This window comes from Oncorhynchus mykiss, chromosome 13 (assembly GCF_013265735.2).
Source record: "Oncorhynchus mykiss isolate Arlee chromosome 13, USDA_OmykA_1.1, whole genome shotgun sequence".
Lineage (NCBI taxonomy): Eukaryota > Metazoa > Chordata > Actinopteri > Salmoniformes > Salmonidae > Oncorhynchus > Oncorhynchus mykiss.
The window spans coordinates 54,717,222-54,740,933 of NC_048577.1; the positions used below are offsets into that span (position 1 = coordinate 54,717,222).

Below are 23,712 nucleotides of genomic sequence, written 5' to 3' on the forward strand. Positions count from 1 at the left end.
GGTGGAAATACAATCGAGCCTCAAGGTCATGTTCTTATTGATTCTCACTTTGATATTTTCATATCAATTAAATGAATGCTCTTTTTTATATTTCTAAATGCCGATGACTGGCTATTTAAAGATCTGTTCAAGGAAATAGTCACAATGCAAGGTAAGAGGTTGGGTAGACTATACAATGAATTTAAATTAACAAATTATTTTCAAATGGATAATACTTTGGTGTGCCATAGTCAGACGGTTATTTATTCTCTTATGCCAAAGACATTCCTGCGCACAAACCAGACAACCACCAAATCAGCGTCATTTCCTTAGACTCAATAGGAATTGACTCCTCCCCTTCACTTAGCAACCCAGAGCACGTAGCAACAGCTGAGCCAATGCGCTCTACCAGATACGGTCCCACCGACTGCGGTGCTTGGCAACCCATATAAAACGTGATGACGTCTTCCTCTCTGAGCGTATTATGGGATGTGTGGAATTAAACAGCGAGGGCAGTATATAGAAAAATAAATAGCTTATAAACGAGGTTGAAGTAAACATGGAGCTATCGGCTGTTGGAGAGCGTGTCTTCGCTGCCGAGTCCATCATCAAACAACGCATAAGAAGAGTACGCAGTTTATTTTCGTTACACATCCGCGTTTCTAACAATAATGTATGCTAATCGTGTGTTTCTGCACCATCGCAATGACATCGACAATAAGTAGGCCTAATTCTCTCCCTATTTGTTGTTATATTGCAGGGTCGAATGGAATACCTTGTGAAATGGAAGAGCTGGTCTAAAAAGTGAGTAGGCTACACTCTGGTTTGGAAGCTGACAGCAGAGCTTCCAGCCTGTCGTGTTATCTCTCGAATGCTTGTTTTTATGTGCACCAACGTGTGCTCATGACATGTTAAGGCCATGTAACCGAGGCTTGTTGATTGCGTAAAGGGCATGGTTTTGGTAACATTCGCGTACTTTGCTTAGGCTATTTTAACGCACAAACACACGACAAGAGTGTTGCTAACATTAGCAGATTGCTACCTCCACATACGTCGCTGTCCGCAAAGGCAATGCCATAATGAAAGCAACGAGATTCTCAGCCGATATTGTTTCATTTGGTGAACGCTTTCGCCACAAATGTGATACTCTTCTTACGCTACCGTATCGTTCTTTTGGATAGATATAGCACCTGGGAACCAGAGGAAAACATTCTAGATGCGCGCCTCTTCGCTGCGTTCGAAGAAAGGTAAGGTTTTGACAGCACAGCAGGCCTCTTCTGGCAGAGTGCGAATATGTCATCTTGGGCTATCCCCAACAGACGACACGCATTTAACAACTCAAATATGACTCAATTATTTCGAGCGAGTTACGTTTCATACGAAATTTGTATGTATTTATTTCACAGGGAGCGTGAAAGGGAGTTATTTGGGCCTAAGAAGAGGGGACCGAAGCCGGAGACATTTCTGCTGAAGGTGGGGGAATTTAACAGTGACTGTCATGAGTTAGTTAGTCCATGTTTCAGTCATATTTCTTTTCTTACTCATCACCTATGTTTTCCGACAATTGAATCATGAGTCTTGTGGTCTGATAGAATGTTAGACTACAAAATGTCTGATATTCAGCTAATAAATAGATGAAAGTGCAACATTGTCTGTTATCTTGCTCTTTAATTTGTAATTTTTTTACCTCTGCTTTAATTTCCGTTTTGATGTTATTGTTCAAGCTCCAAGTTGAATAAAGTAACACACGTTTCCAAGTTACAGTGGGAAATAAATGTATCGCAAAAGAGTGAATGCATGGGGCTTACTTTTTGTTCAAACATTGTCATTACCAACCAAATTGGCATCATTGTAATAAGGATTTTGGTGTAGGGAAATGGCATGTGGATGAACAATGTCAAATAGGCTATAGGCCTATTTCGTTGTTGGAAAATATCTGCAATGATACAGCTTATTAATAACAGGATTTAGCCTTCCAAGTACATGTTTATGAACCCCCATACTTATCTAACTTGACCACCTTTATACAGGCAAAGGCGAAAGCCACAGCAAAGACTTATGAATGCAGAAGAGAAATGCCAAGGGGGATTCGTGTTTCATACCCTGTTCCGATGCCTATGATTACACCGAGAGCTCGAGAAGGACTACGGGCTGTCGTGCCCACAATCTTTCCCCCTAGCACGGTCAACCGAGGAGAGAGCGTGAGGGTCAGACTGCCAGAGACTGAGAGAAGGCCGCGACCGGCGCCTCCGCACCCATTCATGGCTGAGGAATTTGTCAACATCCCTAGAAAAAGGGGACCTAAACCCAAGTTGCGTTTACGATTCAACATGGAGCCAGACAGCTGTCCAACAGAGGAGCCCGCGAAGAGGAGTCGGTTAGAGGAGCAGCAGGACCCATACGGTCTGTCTAAAATGTCCAGACATTGTCATCATGAAGGCGAAACATCTAAGAGAAGTGTCATCCAGTTGACACGCAGGTTTCAAGAGGGAACGAGCATTGTGCCAAAATCAAACAAAACTCAAAGACTGCTGGGGACTGTGTCCCATCCTGGCACCCATAGCCATGACGGTAGACTCCTCCATAAGGCTAGACTCGATCAACAGAGCCGCAGGACTTTAGAATGCCCTGGGGGCATGTCTGTCCCACACCCCAAACTGAAACATGTGTCCACCAAAAACCATTTCTACAGAGCCAGTGACTCTTCTTCATCCATGCAACAGTCTAGGCCCATTGTTGTCGCCAAATCACCTGCATCGAGGAGTTCTGGAGAGCAGTCAGCAGTGTCTTGGAGGCCTTGTCTGGATAATGTTGAGAATGTGGTGGTAACCGATGTGACAACAAACTTTTTGACAGTCACCATCAAAGAGAGCAGCACAGACAAAGGTTTTTTCAAAGATAATAGATGAAATGAAGTCAGTATCTGCTTCACATAACATGACTAACAATGCAACAGCTATTTGTAAGAAGTTAGTAATAGCTTAATCATGATCATTTGAGATACATTTTCTATAGGCCTAACTATATCCAGAGTTGTATGTTTAATATGTATTATGTCAAAGTATTTAATGTAATAATGACAAAATTAAACATGTCTATCTATATAGTTTATTTGAATATATTTTTTTGGATAACTATTTCATATTTTCATTTAAACTTTTAAATACATTAATTAAGAGTCTTACATTTCCTCACCTTCTAATGGGGCTTTCAATTCAGCCTGGTTTAAATGTGGTAGGCTATAGAGGTATGTAATAGCTGTTATTTAATATAGCAATAAGGACTTTCCCTAATGTTTCATACCATTTTCTGTACACATTTAAAAAATATATTTAAAAAATATTTTCACATTTTGTATTAACATAATTGCAAGGATAGACATGCATGTATACCTACCTACCTAGTGTAAAGTAGGCCTAATGTTTAAAAATATTTGGAAAATACCTTCCATTATCCATAGCATATTCTATGCAATAAATCGAGAATATTCGTGTGAAAATGTATGTCAGGTAAGGTTCAATGGACGACCTTGACCTATAGTTAACAATTACCCTTATACACAACTCTGTGCTCCGGTGCAGCAGCCAGTGCAGTTGGAGCTCGGCGGTTGAATTGTTCCCTGGACTCCGTGATGTGTGTCAAATCAGTTCAGCACAGCTGGGACTGGGACTGGCGATATTTTAGTTATGACTTCCACTGAACTGCTTTAGAAAAATGCACGAGCAAAACACATCAGTTTCCGATGCTGAGTTAATTTGTATTGGGATTTGAGGTAATCATTTGTAAAAATGTATTTTGTTGGTTTATTCAAATAGCCATTTGGGAATTGTTTTGCGCAATATTCAAAATAACCCGTCAGTGGATTTTCATGACACGACTAATTGTTTGCTTGAAGAAACCTTCGAACATGATAATTAAATGGGACAACGATTAACTGAGGTTTGGTGTTTCTTCAATCAAACAATTAGTTGAAAATTCGGTGTTTAAGTGGTCAGAGTTGAACTTTTTGACAGTGTCTAAATGGTAGGTTTACTTCAGTTATGGTAGGTAACAATTAATTACCGTTTAGCTCTGAAGCATTGGTCATGGTGCGAGCTAATGAGTTTTGATGATCTATTGCTCGTTAGACCAATTTTGTCCTTTCTAATTATTTGTTCACAATCTAGATGGATATTTGCATGGGGTCTTGATTAGCAGACAAGGACGTGCATGTATGTAGTCAATATTTTATCACTTGACTTATTATTCTTAGGTCTATTGACAGACTGCCGAAAGAAATGGCACACATGGGACCACAGACTGCTTCATCTTTTGGATCTTGAATTTGACCACAACCTTTTAATTAAATGAGTCGAACGCTCATTAAAAACAATACAAAATATCATGTCCAACTGCATCTTAGAAGTATTCCTACTTTTGATAATGCCAATATCTAATGGCTTCTGCATTGTAGATTTTCTTAGTTATCTATAGCCTAATATAATACAGGTGTTTACATTCATGTCAGCCTAACAGTTGACTTTTCTATCTTTTGGAAAGTACGAAAAATGACCCATCATCACACACCCTGATGACCCACGCCTCCTTTTATAAACTGAGCTATATGACTCGCCTAGTTAAATAAAGGTTCAATATTAATATGTACTGCAATCCATTTCTCTCGCACGCCTGGGACTATAGGCCAACCCATGTGCATGTGCAACGTTATGTCTCCTAATTGTTTTAGGCCTAAGCATATGTATTTTGCGACAAGCAATGTATAGACGGTGCCAGACGCACGGCAGTGGGGTAAGCTATATTACAATACAGGGACCAGAGGGCACGGGAGTCTCATTGCAGGTGGTTGCCGTCGGGGACCGTTTTAGCCAGCCATGGGTTGGTCCTGGGCAGGAGGGCCATGATCGTTCAAAAGGTGCAGATGAAACGCGGATGCTGCTGGATGTGTGTGATGATGGGACGTCTGTGTGGCATATTTTACTATTTTCATATGATGTGGTCGTGCCTCGATATGGGATGGGGTGCTTGCCCTTGCAGGTACGGCAGTAACCCTCAAGACCCGGGTGGAGTGTCACAGACTCAACTCTGTTGCCATAAGCCTATGAGCTTTTTATTTTATCATTCACGATTTTAATATATATTATTCAATAGGAGTTATAATACCACATTAAAGAAAAATATTACTTTGGCCAATTAGCATAATGCGTCTTATGGACAGTTGATGTTACAAAATGTAAATGACATGCCTGCAGGGAGACAGAAATATTACATAAATATTACAGCTGAGCTAGAGGCTGACTGTGACCTTAAATCATCTCTGGCATTTCTAACACTCTGGCCCATTATTTTAATTGAGGACCCCAAACGAGCCCATTTTATTGCTTGAGGTCCCCATTATTAGCCAGATAATGATACTTTTGCGAAGAAAAAAACAAGTTATGCAGGCAAAAAATGGACCAGCCCTTCTGGCATTTGCCCGAAATGCCAGATGGCTAGTCTGCCCCTATGGGACACTGAACCACTAGCCTAGAATTCAGTCAGTCTGGGAGCTGAATGCCACTCGGACTAGAGGGTTATTCTCTCTCTTTTCGTAGCATAACAAAGTGTCCATTCATGTTACTCTCCCCAGGGAACTGGGCTCTGGCCTCCGAACACGTGACTCAAACAGACCAACCTGAGAGCGCGTGTGAAAATGAACCTGGCTGTGACAACAGCGCGAGCCACTCAACTGCCATTGACAGTTACAAGGCCTTCCCTTACAGCTGAATTCTGATAGACGATTGAAAATAATAGCTATTCCTGGGTATAGTTCGGAATACTTTTTATAGACTAAATTAAAATAGTGTAGGTTAATAAATACATACATTATTAATGTTTAAAATGAATGAAAGGGGTCCTATTTTAGCTCTTTGCAATTTTAGCTCTATGTTATTACTACACAGTAGGCCTATGTCTGTTACATTTCCACCTGGTTGAGGAAAGGACATATCCTTTTCGTAAGCCTATACCCTAGCAGAGGACTTTCCCCGCAGCTGAGAAAACATCTGCCTAAATTCTCCATATGAGTGCAATTTACCAAACCACATTCCCATCAAAACGCATAAGCCTTTGATCTCGCACCACCGGAGGGGGCCAACTAAGTCCTGTGAACAACCAACAGTGGTTGCTGGAAAACCCCGCAAGATGTCGCCATGGTCTTGACTTGCACCTTTTGTTGCTTGGGCCCAGAAGGATTGCTATTTTGTTCACAGGGTTTTAACCCTCATCAACGTTAAACCGAGACGCGCATGACCTGCATTTTCCAGATGTGCATTACATGTACACGGCCACTAGATAGAGCCCAAGTATCAAAAATACTTTATACATTTTTCAGTTCTTGGCCTGGGCCTGTTCCTAGTTGGATGGATTTCGTCATCATTACCGTTATTCGCCCTCCCCATCTCCTTCACCCCCACTCACCACCCAAACTATACTATCTGTGGCCGTTAGGCCTACCATTCGTTTTTATAGAACCAAGCCTATCATTACAAAATGCGATTTCAATTATCTGCATATATATACAAACAACATCGTATTATTTTGTTCATTTATTTTATGAGTTATTTACTTTTATAGGCCAATGTTTAGGGGTTGAATGTGCAAATATAAAGTGTTCGGAAAATACGTCTCAATACTAGCCTACATAAATAAAAGGCTTCTAAATAAGAAGTAATTGGCATTTGTCGGCATTTATTTCCCAGTTTCACGAAGGCTCCAATTATCCAGGTGTGGAAAAGTTGTGAGTCACGCAGTGCACTTGAAGGTAACAGATGGCTGGAGCCTGTACTGCGGATCGTCTTTTCACTGAACTAACCTAAAACAAAAGCTAAAAGAGATTGAACGCGTATTAAATCGTGTGGGAACGTAGGCCTAAATAATGCGATTTTATAAATGTAATTACGTTTTGGTCAACCTTTTTCGATTATTGGACCCACAGGCTATTCCGATTGATAGCCCATACCTACAATTTGCCACAAATAGCCTACATGTTGTTTTTTCCATTTTACACAACTTCTATCATTAAATGATGTCACGACAAATAAAAATTACCGCCTTTGAAACGGATTCGATTTACAAATCTTTGGGCTTGGTAATTACGCCATTGATTGATTGATTGAATTTAAGTTGTAAAATACATACATAAGCGCGCTCCAGCCAGTGACGCCTCCACATACAATGTAAGAAAATCATCAAGGATAACACAATTAAGCTTATTAGCTTATTTCCATTGTGGTCCAACGGTAATGATGACGAAATCCATTCCCGGTTGTATCAACCTTCATCATCCTCACACATACACACATACAATAGCGAGGACATCCATTTTCTACCAACGCTGTCAGGGGGCTAGGGTGCACATGGCTAATCATACAACACAGCCGCAGCGTCAGTCACAGGCGTCCACAGATGTTGCTAAGAGAGCATCTCAGTGAGCTAGCAGAAGGATTGGAGCGGAACATTGGTGATGTTTTCTCACCAAGTTGATTTTGGATTCTATTTTTATTCCTATATTTGGTGGTTGCAATGTCGCCAACTCTAAGGCTGATTTTCATGTATGTACTGTTCCTCTGCTGTTTGTCTCCCTGCGCGGCAGACCTATGCAACTGGAGTGGAAGGTGAGGGATTATGCTTTTTTTTAGTAGCCAGAATTCCAAACTGGTAATTGACTTTGAGATTGCGTTTGCCGTTCTAAAAACTTTGTTGTCTAAATATTTATGGTTATTATCTGTTTAGATAATAGAGATAATATACATATTCTCTGTGAGTATAGGCTAATCTCTCGTCGTATATTATTTTCTGACCTGCGTTGTTTTCTGAGTGAGTGTGCCCATTTGAACCCGTCTCCTTGTTCATGGATTGCAGTGGTTTGGCGCGTGAGGCTGAGGCTAACTCGCGAACTGTGCAGCAGGTGCGGCTGCGTTGCACAGAGGGTTCGGTGGAGTGGGTCTACCCGGGCCAGGCGCTTCGGGTCGTCCTGGAACCCAACCTGTCCTCTGCGCGACACACAACGGTCTGCATCAAACCGTTCCGCAGCTTCAACGGTGCCAGCGTCTACATCGAGCGGGCTGGGGAACTTGACCTGTTGATGACGGATGGAGGGCGGCCGGAGCAGGTGTTCTGTTTCCCGGCGGACGGACCTCAGAAGCCAGCCATCTTCCTCCTGGCGAACCCGCAGAGGGATATCAGCCAACGCGCAGTAGGCTTCAGATATGAGTTGCTGGGCAATCGGACCACTGCGAACAACCTCGGCCAAAGTGTGTTGCAGGGTGAGTATTTGACAGTTGTGGAAAAATTACCAAATGTCATAGTTGAGTAAAGGTAAAGGTAAATTCCTTAATATAAAATTACTTAAGTAAAAGAGGAAGTCACCCAGTAAAATACTACTTGAGTAAAAGTCTAAAAGTATTTGGCTTTAAATGTACTTAAATATCAAAAGTAAATGTTATTGCAAAACTATACTTAAGCATAAAAAGTAAAGTAAAAGTATAAATAATAAAGAATGGCTTATGTTAAGCAAACCAGACGGCACAAGCTTATTTATCGATAGCCAGGAGCACACTAACACGCAGACATAATTTACAAACGAAGCATTTGTGTTTAGTTAGTTTGCCAGATCAGAGGCAGTAGGGATGAACAGGGATGTTCTCTTGATAAGTGCGTCAATTGGACCATTTTACTGTCCTGCTAACCATTCAAAGTGTAACGTATACTTTTGGGTGTCAGGGAAAATGTATGGAGTAAAAAGTACATTATTTTATTTAGGAATGTAGTGAAGTAAAACTAAAAGTTGTCAAAAATATAAAGTGAAGTACAGATACCACAAAAAACGACCTAAGTAGTAGGCTACGTTAAATTATTCGAATTTAAGAACTTTGCACCACTGACATTTGGAGACAATACGAATTCTCTATTTGTATGACATGGTCATAAGATGTTCATTTGACACTTTTGTTGGAGTTGCAATCCCAATTGTAAATAGACCTAATCATTTATTGATATAACAAAAATAATGTATGTTTTGTCAGTTGTATTGGTGTCAAAAAAGAACATTACAGTGAAGAATGAAAGTGATCAACATGTATCCTTAATGCAAATCATCATGCCTTCAGTTGTTTTTAAGTGTTTTTACTTTAGAATCATCTTCTTGACCATCATTTAACCATTTCCAAGCAAGTGCATGAATAATAAAACACTGATACATTCTAACTTAATCATAGAAGACAATAAACTCCTAGCATCACAGCACACGGCACAAGAGGTGGGCCCATTCACTGTGTGGGTGGAGGGGTGTGCTGGGGAGACTGAGGGACAGTTTGGGGCCCAAAGAAATCAGTCAATTATCCAATTAAAAACCAAATCCAATCTTGCCTGGTCTAGGAAGCAGCTGCTGACCGGTCTGTTGTTTTGTCTGGTGGTCTCATTTCCACCGGAGGGACAAAGCTAGGGAGCAGGGGCCAGGGTGGCGGAGGGCCATTGGCCCCCAGGTATCTCAATGGAGACAGCAAATACTTGTTGGATTCTACAGATGCCTCATCTCTGTGTGGGCCTGTCTCAATGAGGTGACGTCATTCTCCTGTCCTGGTGATGTCTGTCTGTCTGAGTCCTTCTCTCCCAATATTGACAGAGTGGAGGAGTTCAGTGGAGGATACCAGTGATTGGGGTCACCAGTCTGGGTCATTCAATTAGACCGCTAAACAATAGAAGTCCAACATGGAGGTTGAGACTCATCAAGGCTTTTGATCTGTGTGGGTAGTGCTAGTATGGTGGAGGAGATGTGAATGGAGTAGAGACGCATGCCAGACATTCCTCCATCTGACCCCTTGGCTTGTTGTCTGGATGAACTGAGGAGGGATGGATGAATGGAGGGATGGAGCTGCTGGTATGTGTGTGTCAATGGACTGGCAAGGTGTCTGTAATCCTCATCCATCAATCAGTTATCTCAAGCCCAGCCGTCACAGTAGGGTGATGGGTGTGGGCTGAAGTGTTGAAAGTGGGCCATCACAGTAGGGTGTTGGGTGTGGTCTGAAGTGTTGAAAGTGGACCCTCACAGTAGGACGTTGGGGGTGGTCTGAAGTGTTGAAAGTGGACCCTCACAGTAGGGTGTTAGTTGTGGTTTGAAGTGTTGAAAGTGGACCCTCACAGTAGGGCGTTGGGTGTGGTCTGAAGTGTTGAAAGTGCACCCTCACAGTAGGGTGTTGGGTGTGGTCTGAATTGTTGAAAGTGGACCCTCACAGGTGGGTGTTAGTTGTGGTCTGAAGTGTTGAAAGTGGACCCTCACAGTAGGGTGTTAGTTGTGGTCTGAAGTGTTGAAAGTGGACCCTCACAGTAGGGTGATAGTGTCCAGTAAGATGATCACTATAAGAAGTGTTAATATGAGAGAAAGAGAGAAATGGGTGGTGATGCAGAGTATGGAGTGGGCAGAGGGAGGGAGAGAGAGAGAGATTGTGAAGTGAGAGAGAGAGTGATTAGAGAGAGAGAGTTGTGAGATGACAAGTGAAGTGAAAGGATGTGCTTTGGTGCTCCACAGGGTGATGTGTGTCCCTTTCCTCTGCATAGACCAACACTATAAACTTCTCTCTCTCCTCCCACAGCTAGCTGCCGTCCCTGCAATGACACAGAGCTCCTCCTGGCCATCTGCAGCAGTGACTTTGGTATGTATCAATATAACATAAATAATTCATTATTGTTCTTATTTACAAATCTAGATCCTATATCAAACATTTATTAAAACGGTAAACAACTATAGCTTTTGACTCGTTGTGTCCTATCTCTTTAGTTCTCCATAGATCCATGTAGCCCAATCTGTCCCCTCATCAGCTGGGTATCACCACTCATTTATTCTACAAAGGCCTGGGGTGGAGTCAGTGAGTGGGTGTTGGAAAGGAGATTTTGTGTCTGTGTGGATGTGTTATGGTGGGGGGGGGGGGTAGTGGGCCTGATCTGTTCCCAGCGAACAGCTTCTGTAGCTGGGCAGAGGGGCCTGACAGATGTGAGGGCTGAGGCTGCACAATGGGAGACCCATTGGCTTAAGGCTGCAACAGAGCAGAAGCAATAGTGCCATTGAGTCCACTTCATTTATAGGCTGACTCCCGTGCCCTGATCTCACAAGTCGCCATCATCAACTTTTTGATGAGAGAAAATAGCTGGCTAATGAAAGTGTAAATGGCCACAGAGAGTGAAAGGAGGGAATGGAGGGATTTCTGTAGAGTGAGTGGGGGACGTGGAGATTGAGAGGAGGGAGAGTGAGTGGGGGATGTGGAGACTGAGAGGAGGGAGAGTGAGTGGGGGACGTGGAGACTGAGAGGAGGGAGAGTGAGTGGGGGATGTGGAGGCTGAGAGGAGGGAGAGTGAGTGGGGGACGTGGAGATTGAGAGGAGGGAGAGTGAGTGGGGGATGTGGAGACTGAGAGGAGGGAGAGTGAGTGGGGGACGTGGAGACTGAGAGGAGGGAGACTGAGTGGGGGATGTGGAGACTGAGAGGAGGGAGAGTGAGTGGGGGATGTGGAGGCTGAGAGGAGGGAGAGTGAGTGGGGGATGTGGAGACTGAGAGGAAGGAGCGTGAGTGGGGATGTGGAGACAGAGAGAGTGTGAGTGAGTGGGGGATGTGGAGACAGAGAGAGGGTGAGTGAGTGGGGGATGTGGAGACTGAGAGGAAGGAGCGTGAGTGGGGGATGTGGAGACAGAGAGAGTGTGAGTGAGTGGGGGATGTGGAGACAGAGAGAGGGTGAGTGAGTGGGGGATGTGGAGACTGAGAGGAAGGAGTGTGAGTGGGGGATGTGGAGACAGAGAGGAAGGAGCGTGAGTGGGGGATGTGGAGACTGAGAGTGAAGTTTCTGGAGGGAAGATTTTAATCCTTTTTCCACTCATACTCACACAGCAAGATCCTGTTAACTTTTTAATTTCCCTCTTGGCCCTTTAAAAAAACACATTATTGAAATGCACATAACAATTTAGATCAGCTGAATCATACTGTATTGGTAGCTGTTTAATTGATACATTTTTCATCTTTCTGTTCATATTAATTGGTTTTCATTACAATAAAACATAACCATAAATGATTGGGATGACTGAAAACAGTCTCTAATGTTAGTCCCCTCCTCTGCCCCTCCAGTGGTTCGCGGCTCCATCAGGAACGTATCCCACAATGCTGAGCGGCAGACATCGTTGGTGGAGGTCTCAGAGGGGAGGGTGTACCGGCAGCGTAGCGGGGTGTTCGAGCGCCACACTGGCACCATAGGGGTTCCCGGTTCCAGTTCCTCATGGCACGGTCACATCCACACACTGTTACAGTGTCACATAAAGCCTGGGGGCGGAGAGTTCCTATTCACAGGGACAGAACACTTTGGGGAGGCCTGGCTGGGTTGTGCCCCCCGCTATAAAGACTTCATGTCCCTCTACCAATCAGCTTGGGCGGCTCGTCAGAACCCCTGTGAGTTCCCGCTGGACTGAGGGTGTGTCCCAGTTCCTAGTGGCGATCCATGAGCCCTGTGACCTATATGTAGGGTTTATTTTCTTAAATGGAACACATTGAGTCTCTTCTTTCTACCCCAGTTGGCATGGTAGAGATTATGTCGCCGTGGCAGCAAGCGAGCGAGATGAGTTCCTCACGACCACAGCGGTTTGAGAGATGTTGTCCCTTCTACTCCTCATGAATCTATACCACTCCAAACACCAGCAGGGACAAATCTGTTGGAGCACTTGTAGAGCACAAGGAGTACAAGGCCCAGGGCAGGGGCCCACAGGGGACCCATCCAGCCAGCACTAGAGGGGCCACCACAGCCCCTGCCGGCCCCAGCGGGGAAAGACTTAGAGAGCCTGGCCCTTTGTCTGTCTCTCTTCTCAACGCCCACAGCTCCCAGAGACTAAAAATGGTTTGACTGCTGCTTCACGCTTTCTCTCCCCACACCAACTGCTGCTTCACTCTTTGTCTCTCCCCACACCAACGGCTGCTTCACTCTTTGTCTCTCCCCACACCAACGGCTGCTTCACTCTTTGTCTCTCCCCACACCAACTGCTGCTTCACGCTTTGTCTCTCCCCACACCAACTGCTGCTTCACTCTTTGTCTCTCCCCACACCAACTGCTGCTTCACTCTTTGTCTCTCCCCACACCAACTGCTGCTTTACTCTTTGTCTCTCCCCACACCAACTGCTGCTTCACTCTTTGTCTCTCCCCACACCAACTGCTGCTTCACTCTTTGTCTCTCCCCACACCAACTGCTGCTTCACTCTTTGTCTCTCCCCACACCAACTGCTGCTTCACTCTTTGTCTCTCCCCACACCAACTGCTGCTTCACTCTTTGTCTCTCCCCACACCAACTGCTGCTTCACTCTTTGTCTCTCCCCACACCAACTGCTGCTTCACTCTTTGTCTCTCCCCACACCAACGGCTGCTTCACTCTTTGTCTCTCCCCACACCAACTGCTGCTTCACGCTTTGTCTCTCCCCACACCAACTGCTGCTTCACTCTTTGTCTCTCCCCACACCAACTGCTGCTTCACTCTTTGTCTCTCCCCACACCAACTGCTGCTTCACTCTTTCTCTCTCCCCACACAAACTGCTGCTCTCTTCAGAGGACACCTCTCACAGGTGTCCTCTGAACTACTGTGGCAGGAAATCCTATGAATTTAATGTCTGATTGTTAGGTTTTATGTGGTCTTGTTTATTCCTTTGTACAATAGGTTTTGAAATATTTTATTGTAATGTAAATGAAGTGTTTTGTAAATTCACAAGGATTTGCTTATTTACATATTGATTGTATCATTTTGGTTTTATTACAGGGTATGGATGATGCTACAGTGTAGGTGCAAACCTTCAGTTTGATTACCATTTATTGCCAAAATATATAAGCAATGCTTGTGGGGATTTCTTGTGTACTTTTTTGATTGACTTGCAATGCACTTTCAAGCAATTACTCAAACTTTTGAACAAGAGATTTATATTATTCTTCATAACATTCTTTATTATGGTTCTTGAGCATTATGGGAAAATATTTGTTGAAAATAGCTCCTCCTGTAGGAAATAATGATCATGAATGTTTGCATTGCAATTTTCTGCAACACATTTAAATGACAAAAACATCTATTGCACTATTGTATCTATTGTCTATTAAAATAATACTGTTAAATATGGTACAGTTTCATTTCACTCATTGAGCTTTTGGCATTAAGTGTTAGACAACCCTTAGCATTAGAGGGAGAGTTTGAAAGATGAGGGGATGTCAACCCCAAACCCCCTCACCTCTGCCCCCCAATCACCAGGCCTCCCCTCAGTGTTAGCCTGGGCGTGGCAGCCCCTCCTGCTCTATTGTGGGTAGTCAGTGGACTGAGTGACGCAGACAGAGTGGGGTTTTACAGAGCTGCTGGCATCGTGAATGAAGAAGACAATTTTTCTTCAGCTTTAAGATTGATTATATGTCTCAGACCCTCTGTCCTTCATCAGCCACATTCAACAGACCTGGGCTTTAGATGGAAGCAGTGGGATTTAAACTCACGTCTCAGAAGAGGCTGGAGCCAAAACTCAAGGCACTATAAAATATTGTATCACATTAGTATTGCCAGTCTTGCTAGCTCAGCAAACTGTGGACCAGACGGACAGAGAGAAAGCTGAGGTGGGAGTGAATGTGGGAGTCTTTATTAGACTGCAGAGGCAGATAGTTTGGGCTCTTTCTCTTAGCAATCTCAGCAGTGTTGACGGTGGGATTTTTTAGATAAGAGTTAATAAATACTTAATAGATAGTTAATGGCTAATGTTCAAGGAGCTTATTAATATGGCCTCAAATAACCCTCGATAGAAAACGGTCCATTTAAAATCTCACTGCTCACAGGTGGAGTGGTTGCTCTAACCAATAATGAGATTTTTTTTAAATCTGAATTTTTAAAGTATTACAACCTGCGTCTGAATGCAAATGATTAATATAGATTTGTATTTAGTCTATCCAGTTCATCTAGCTGTGGTCTATAGAGTGTTTCACAACAGAGACATGAACAGTAAAGTCCAGAGACATGAGCCCCTCCTAAAGACCAGCATCTAAAAGCACACGGCTGTTGTGTCTTTTGATATATCTGGTATGGAATAGTCTTAAATGGGATGTTATACCCCCATCCATATGCAACACAGTGCATCATCTCTGTTTCATAGGGGAATGGGAGTTTAGAGCCAACTGTCCAACAAGTTTCTACTTTGGCCCTTTTCCACTCCATCCTATACCGGCCTCATTATAAGCAGTGCTAATGTTAATGGAATAACTCAGCGTAAAATGATATACAAATGGCTAAGATGGGGGACAGAAAATGAGTAGGCTGAATCAGTCTATTCTTTTGGGGCTGTTGCTCCCCGATCACAGCCTGGGAAACAGAGAGAGCAGAGGTGGGAGGTGGACTTTTCGGCCCCCAAAAACTAAGGCCCCTCCCCCAAAAAGATGGAACAATTCATTGACTTTTAAAGCGACTCCTTTTAATGCCTATTCCTCACGTCTACTTGGCTGAGCAGGATTCACAAATTGCTGTGTTGAAGGTTTTATTGGGACTAAATAGCTGCCAATGAAAGTGTAAATGACCGTGGGCTGAATGGGGCCCCAACAATGGGCCCACGGTGACAAGGCCCCGACAGACATAATGATCATTGTCACAGACGCTGTTAGCCAGGAACCACTGGGCCTCATGAATCCAAGGGGGCAATTTCAAGCCATTAGACCGGTCACTTTATCCACCAAGATCAACTCTATCTTTTAACCCCTTCTCTTTCTTTCTTTCGTTCTTTCTTTCTTTCTTTCTCTGTTCTCTTTCTCTTTCTATCTCCTCTTAATATCTCTGTTCTCTTTCTATCTCCTCTTAATATCTCTGTTCTCTTTCTATCTCTCTCCTCTTTCTATCTCTTTTCTCTTTCTATCGCTGTTCTCTTTCTCTTCTCTTTCTATCTCCTCTTTCTATCTCTGTTCGCTTTCTCTTCTCTTTCTATCTCCTCTCTCTCTTCTCTTCTCTTTCTATCTTTCTTCTCTTCTCTTACTAACTCTCCTCTTTCTTTCTATCCATCTTCTCTTTCTATCTCTCTTCTACTTCTTTCTGTCTCTTCTCTTATCCTTTCGGTTCGTCCGGTTATTGTCAAACGTAGTTTCTTGGTGAGGTTTTGATCATAATAACTCCTGATACTAATATCCACTAGGCTTCATCTCTTCACTATTTTTTGTTTCTCTCACTTTCCTCTTTCTTCTCCTCCCACTTGATGAGGTTAAGTTTAAACCTATAAGATCAAACTGCTTAAATCCACTATGTTTGCTGTTTGCCAACTCAGGCAGGACATTTTTCTTATTTTGCTTACCCTTGAAAAACCCTAAATGGCATAGCATTTTAACCAACATTTTAAATGCTATTAAATACAAAACTGAGGTGTGAAAAAATTATGAACCCCTTTCAACTCTAACTCATATTTCCTAAAGTCTCCAAAAAAGTATATTTTCAAACCCAGATCTCCCTCACCAAGTCACCATTGTCCTCCTGAGGGGCGTACCATACCAAATTTCCGAGCTGAATATTGTCTACTCTCCGGGGCTTTTGAGGTCACACAATTCTCATCTTTGGGAATTCTCCAGACGGAATCTGAGGGAACGACGTCCCGGGGGTTTCCAGGAGCGCCTGGAAGCGGGAGGCCGGGAGCCCCTCGGATGGTGTGCCGGCAGGAGTCCCCTCCATCTGGGGGGTAATTGGTTTATCCCGCCGCCTGGCCAGCTTTCCCATGTGGGCCACTGCTGTGGGGAGGCCCGGGGTACAATGTGGAAACAGCATGAGACCCTCCAGGCCAGCCTTTGACTGGGTCTCCTTTACAGGCTATAGGACCAGGAGCATGGGAGCACAACGCTCAAGCCAGAGATGGACCCTGTGGTTTTGAAAAGGTCCTTCATTATTTTGCCGTCTGTTGTTTGCGTTTGAACTGAGTGTTTTGGTAATTGACTTATGGGGAAAGTTAATTTGTTTTAGTTGTTTTATATCCCCACTGATTTATAAGGTAATGAGATGGAGAGTTGGGCCAAAGATTTACAAATTGGTGAAGCCCTCCATACACAAAACACCTGGTTGGAAATGGGCTTTTCTACATAATGTTCTGCATTTGGGCATTCTTTTGTTGGTCTTCTAAAAGGGAATGCTGAAATTGAGTATCAGTATCTGACAGAGTGTTGAACAAATTTCTACTATTCCTGGGTGTTTGCAATAGTCAGTCCTCGACACAAACTGTTCCGTGCTGATAATAACTTGACTGATATACGCTGAGTGTACAAAACATTAAGAACACCTTTCTAATATTGAGTTTCACCCCCCCCCCCCCCCCCCCCCCTCCCCCTCCAGAACTGCCTCAGTTTGTCAGGGCATGGACTCTATAAGGTGTTGAAAGCGTACCACAGGGATGCTGGCCCATGTTGACTCCAATGCTTCCCACAGTTGTGTCAAGTTGGCTGGGTGTCCTTATGGTGGTGGACCGTTCTTGATACACACGGGAAACTGTTGAGCGTTAAAACGCCAGCAGCGTTGCAGTTCTTGACACAAACTGGTTCGCCTGGCACCTACTACCATACCCCGTTCAAAGGCACTTAAATCCTTTGTCTCAATTGTCTCAAGGCTTTAAAATCCTTCTTTAACCTGTCTCCTCCCCTTCATCTACACGGATTGAAGTGGATTTAACAAGTGACATCAATAAGGGATCAAATCTTTCACCTGGATTCACCTGGTCAGTCTATGTCATGGAAATAGCAGGTGTCTTTTAAATATTTTGTACACTAAGTGTATGTTAAAAATACATGGTTGACAATAGCTTGTCACTTTGTTTATAAAAATCTTTTAATCTCAAATAGTCACAGGAAAATAGTGTCCCCAAAATATACTGGGAAAACAAAAAAGGTGAAAATATAACAATAATGGTGATAATATATTCAACAACAATGGTGATAATATAACAGTAATGGTGATAATATAACAACAACAATGGTGATAATATAACAATTATGGTGATAATATATTCAACAACAATGGTGATAATATAGCAATAATGATGATAATAATAACAACAATGGTGATAATATAACAATAATGGTGATAATATACAGTACCAGTAAAACGTTTAGACACACCTACTCATTTAAGAATTTCTCTTTATTTGTACTATTTTCTACATTGTATAATAATAGTGAAGACATAAACACTATGTAATAACACATATGGAATCATGTAGTAACCAAAAACGTGTTAAACAAATCAAAATATATTTTATATTTGAGATTCTTCAAAGTAGCCACCGTTTGCCTTGATGACAGCTTTGCACACTCTTGGCATTCTCTAAACCAGCTTCATGAGGTAGTCACCTGGAATGCATTTCAATTAACAGGTGTGCCTTGTTAAACATTCATTTGTGGAATTTCTTTCCTTCTTAATGCGTTTGAGCCAATCAGTTGTGTTGTGACATGATAGGGTTGGTATACAGAAGATAGCCTTATTTGGTAAAAGACCAAGTCCATATTATGGCAAGAACAGCTCAAATAAGCAAAGAGAAAGGACTGTCTATCATTACTTTAAGACATGAAGGTCAGTCAATCCGGAAATTTCAAGAACTATGAAAGTTTCTTCAAGTGCAGGATGAAAAAACCATCAAGTGCTAAGATGAAACTGGCTCTCATGAGGACCGCTACAGGAAAGGAAGACCCAGAGTTACCTCTGCTGCAGAGGATAAATTCATTAGAGTTACCAGCCTCAGATTGCAGCCCAAATAAATGCTTCACAGAGTTCAAGTAACAGACATCTCAACATCAACTGTTCAGAGGAGACTGTGTGAATCAGGCCTTCATGGTCAAATGTCTGTAAATAAACCACTACTAAAGGACACCAATAATAAGAAGAAACTTGCTTGGGCCAAGAAACACGAGTAATGGACATAAGACTGGTTGAAATTTGTCCTTTGGTCTGATGAGTCCAAATGTGAGATTTTTGGTTCCAACTGCTATGTCTTTGTGAGACACAGAGTAGGTGAATGAATGATCTCTGCATGTGTGGCTCCCACCGTAAATAATGGAGGAGGTGTGATGGTGTGAGGGTGCTTTGCTGGTGACACTGTCAATGATTTATTTAGATTTCAAGGCACACTTAACCAGCATGGCTACCACAGCATTCTGCAGTTATTCGCCATCCCATCTGGTTTGTGCTTAGTAGGACTATCATTTGTTTTTCAACAGGACCAAGAAGGAGAGTGATGGAGTGCTGCATCAGATGACCTGGCATCCACAGTCCCCCGACCTCAACCCAATTGAAATGGTTTGGGAAGAGTTGGACCGCAGAGTGAAGGAAAAACAGCCAACAAGTGCTCTGCATATGTGGGAAAAGCATTCCAGGTGAAGCTGGTTGGGAGAATACCAAGAGTGTGGAAAGGGTGGCTATTTTGAAGAATCTAAAATCTAAAATATATTTTGATTTGTTTAACACTTTTTTGGCTACGACACGATTCCATATGTGTTATTTCATAGTTTAGATGTCTTCACTATTATTCTACAAAGTAGAAAATAGTAAAAAATAAAGACAAACCCTTGAATGAGTAGGTGTGTCCAAACTTTTGACTGGTACTGTAACAACTGTATGTAACAACAATGGTAATCTCAGACCTGTCAACTCGACATGTGGTATTACTTCATGAGAATACGTGTCTTCCGGTCTCCAAGCAGTAGTCTGAAAAAAACAGATAGCATAAGAGGTTCTGAAGATGATGCTTTATTGTGACATTATAGATCTTCATTCAGTATGCTCGCTTTCACATCAGTAATAATAAGACTACACGTTGAGGAACATGAGAAAACACATACAGTGAAATGGTGTGCGAGTACTTCAGTTTCTCCGTGCATCATCCTGTACAATCTCAAACACATTCTTACAGTATAGCTGCTAAACCAGACTATTCTGTCTGGAACGTAGCCTCATATAATTATATATTAGAAGTCATTTAGTAGGATCTCTGTGTGTAGTCTATCCTCACCTAACCAGTGCAGCAGCCACCAGTCCACCAGTGATGGGTCCTACCCAGTAAACCCAGTGGTAGGTCCAGTAGTTGGCCACTATAGCAGGACCCAGGGCTCTGGCCGGGTTCAGACAGGTTCCAGACACATCTCCACTGAAGAAATAATAATGACAAAGAGTTTCAGAACTATGATAGTATTAAAGATGATTATCTCCAGGTATGCAGCAGAATCATGTCCATCAAAACAAACATGTGCTGTATCTCTACCCATGATGCTATGAAACTAAATGTTGAGATAACAAGTATTTCATGTTTTGCCATGATCATGGTGTCGTGTGGGAACAGTAAATATGTTACTTAGAAATGCCCAGAAGGTCATAATTGCAATGTAATGAGCGTGTTATCTACTACCTATCTAAGATGTTTATCTAATCTTTATGTCACAATAATGCACATTTTAGCAATGGCTGTTCCATATCTTCAGTTGTGGATGTAATCGTTGATGACAACTCTACTTGAACGTTTGTTTATCTTCCATTATTTCTTTGTTCATTATTAGTTAACATTTCATAAATCAGTAGATCATTTGTTTAAACAGTGTATAATAATGCATGTTATATCCATGTAAATAATTTATAACAAACTCTATTCAATGGGTAACAAATGATATAATAGTGGTTTATAAATAGTTAATAAACAAACCTTCAAACAAACTTTTTCCAAACCTTATCTATCCAGGCTAATTATTAAGAGAACAAATTATTTTTGGAGAATTACTTGTACGAGGCCCAGGAAAACCTCTAGGCCCTAGTAACCCTATAGCAAGAACTGACCAGGTAGCCAGGAAAACCTATAGGCCCTAATAACCCTATAGCAAGAACTGACCAGGTAGCCAGGAAAACCTCTAGGCCCTAATAACCCTATAGCAAGAACTGACCAGGTAGCCAGGAAAACCTCTAGGCCCGAATAACCCTATAGCAAGAACTGACCAGGTAGCCAGGAAAACCTCTAGGCCCTAATAACCCTATAGCAAGAACTGACCAGGTAGCCAGGAAAACCTCTAGGCCCTAATAACCCAATAGCAAGAACTGACCAGGTAGCCAGGAAAACCTCTAGGCCCTAATAACCCTATAACAAGAACTGACCAGGTAGCCAGGAAAACCTCTAGGCCCTAATAACCCTATAGCAAGAACTGACCAGGTAGCCAGGAAAACCTATAGGCCCTAATAACCCTATAGCAAGAACTGACCAGGTAGCCAGGAAAACCTCTAGGCCCTAATAACCCTATAGCAAGAACTGACCAGGTAGCCAGGAAAACCTCTAGGCCCGAATAACCCTATAGCAAGAACTTACCAGGTAGCCAGGAAAACCTCTAGGCCCTAATAACCCTATAGCAAGAACTGACCAGGTAGCCAGGAAAACCTCTAGGCCCTAATAACCCTATAGCAAGAACTGACCAGGTAGCCAGGAAAACCTCTAGGCCCTAATAACCCTATAGCAGGAACTGACCAGGTAGCCAGGAAAACCTCTAGGCCCTAATAACCCTATAGCAAGAACTGACCAGGTAGCCAGGAAAACCTCTAGGCCCTAATAACCCTATAGCAGGAACTGACCAGGTCAAGTAGCCAGGAAAGACGTTGGGCCTAGTTACAGTACAAGTGATAAATTCCACTCTAGGCCCTCTCAGTATCTCACCCAGCCAGGATGTTGATGATGACAGTACAGCCCACCATGAAGGGAACCATGGGGCTGCTACTCTTGGCGTTGACCGCCCCCAGCAGCACCACCATGGTGACCAGGCAGGTCATGGCTATCTCCCCAAACAGAGCCCCCCACAGCTGATCTTGTGATTGCAGCAGGGCAAAGGCTGCCCCCTGGGCCTTGGAGTAGTTCTCTGTTGTGGTCATCAGCTGAGGAACAATGGATTCAGGTTCATTTACTGGCAGTGATGTCATTATATTACTACAAAACCCAATGCATTGTCTGACGAGCTAAACTGGGGTAATGACAGTTGTCTGCATATCTAATCACTGTAGTTGTGAATATTCATTTTATAGTTTTGATTTGATTTAATCCAACTGATATTTTTTTTCTGCATTTCAAATCATTTCAAGGTGCAAGACAAAATTCTACCTCCACAGATACTGTTAGTCATAGATGTGCATTGAATGACCACTGATATCAGGTTTAACCCTCACCTTTGACATGGAAGCACCTAGCACACCCCCTATGAGCTGACTGATGAGGTAGGGCCCCACCATATTCAGCTTCATGCCTCCACACAGGTAGATAGCAATGGTAAACGGTGGGTTAAAATGGGAGCCGCTGTGGAGGTCAGAGAGAAATAGCAGAAGAATGGTCAGATAGCCCAGGAGGGTTGGGTTTTACACAGTATATTTCACAGTTTAACATTACTCACCTTCACACTTTCACCTTTGTATCAGTTAAAGGAGATTGGCTTTAGATATTGATTAGACATTGTTAATATGTTCACTCAATTATTAGGTATAACAATATGAATGGGGTCACAGTTGCTTTATAAACTTGGGATATGTATGTGTCAGGTCCATCTGTGAAATCATAACACATTACACCATAATGGCCACTGTTTATAAGTTGAATGGCACTCACTGGAATGAGAATGGTTTTACAACCTTAGGTGTGTTACCTTTATCTGTGAAAGACTGTTTTTGAACTCTGCACATGACCAAGAAACACACAATCACCACAAAAAGAATACGGGACTTATGGGTTTCCACTCCGTGTGTGTTCAGTATTTTGACCCCAAAATTGTAGCAATATCGAACATTGCAAATATAATGGAATACTGGGCATGCATTACACTCAAATACATTCATTCCACTCACATTAAAGCACACAACATACTGTTCATGCAAAATATAAATGCTCTATTGAAAACAAATGACTAACGTTAATCTCAAAAGGAGACCAAAGTACAACACTGTAATGATGTAAAATGAGACACTTTACAGACACTTATCCAAAACAGCACAGTACAGTGAGACAGTGTATCAATACACTGTATATAAACACACAGACCTGATCTCTGCCATGCACGCCACCATGACTGCCACAGCCAGACCATGGACCAGAGCTGGCTGCAGCCTCCCTGCTGCCTCCACGTTCTCTATGACCGACACACAGCCGATGAACACAAAGAACATGGTCCCCACCAGCTCAGCCAGACACGGCTGGACCAGGCGCTCAAACTTGTTGGGAGGCTGGACCGGTACTTTCTTAGAGTCTGATGCCATCAGGGATGTCCCCATGTCACCCAGTTCCATTGTCCCTTCTGTCATAGTGGAAAGGGGTTTGGAGAGATAGAGTGAGAATAGAGGAGAGAGAGAATGGAGGAGTTTGGAGGGAAAATAGATGAGAGAGAGGAGTCTTTGTATATAGAGATACAGTGCAGCACTGGCGATAATGTCCGCAGGTGTGTGTCCAAATATCTACCTGCGATGCTAATCACTTGAACTTTGGTAAGTTCAAAGAACGAAAGGGTGAGATAGAGAGTGGAGAGAGAGAAAGAGAGCGAGAGAGAGAGCATAAAATTGAATTGCTCCATTGACCAACGATGGACTCTTTGACACTGATATCCATGTTATGATTAATCCAAGTCAGTTTACTCTAGTGAACACAGTACAACAGACAACCAGTTCACAGTTTAAAAGTATAGTAAATGTCCAGCAG

The 23,712-nt window shown here is 42.8% G+C and overlaps 3 protein-coding genes across 3 annotated transcripts; 2 read left to right on the plus strand and 1 right to left on the minus strand.

The window, feature by feature from the left end:
• The first annotated feature begins 388 nt into the window (after positions 1-388).
• LOC110486816 (chromobox protein homolog 8) lies at positions 389-3,081 on the plus strand. The gene is made up of 5 exons (XM_036941538.1): positions 389-607; positions 740-783; positions 1,161-1,226; positions 1,386-1,452; positions 2,010-3,081. Exons 1-5 carry the CDS (start codon positions 539-541, stop codon positions 2,886-2,888), a joined length of 1,125 nt encoding a protein of 374 aa, XP_036797433.1. The 5' UTR covers positions 389-538; the 3' UTR covers positions 2,889-3,081.
• Positions 3,082-3,439: 358 nt separating this feature from the next.
• On the plus strand, positions 3,440-14,144 carry LOC110486811 (meteorin-like protein). The gene is made up of 4 exons (XM_036941539.1): positions 3,440-7,631; positions 7,879-8,282; positions 10,608-10,667; positions 12,127-14,144. The coding sequence occupies exons 1-4, from the start codon at positions 7,540-7,542 to the stop codon at positions 12,462-12,464; spliced, it is 894 nt and encodes a 297-aa protein (XP_036797434.1). The 5' UTR covers positions 3,440-7,539; the 3' UTR covers positions 12,465-14,144.
• A 5,348-nt stretch (positions 14,145-19,492) lies between these two features.
• LOC118938329 (aquaporin-8-like) lies at positions 19,493-23,502 on the minus strand. Its single transcript, XM_036941540.1, has 5 exons — positions 23,062-23,502; positions 22,200-22,326; positions 21,697-21,911; positions 20,020-20,154; positions 19,493-19,715 (listed from the first exon to the last, which is right to left on the minus strand). Exons 1-5 carry the CDS (start codon positions 23,319-23,321, stop codon positions 19,673-19,675), a joined length of 780 nt encoding a protein of 259 aa, XP_036797435.1. The 5' UTR covers positions 23,322-23,502; the 3' UTR covers positions 19,493-19,672.
• Positions 23,503-23,712: the final 210 nt, after the last annotated feature.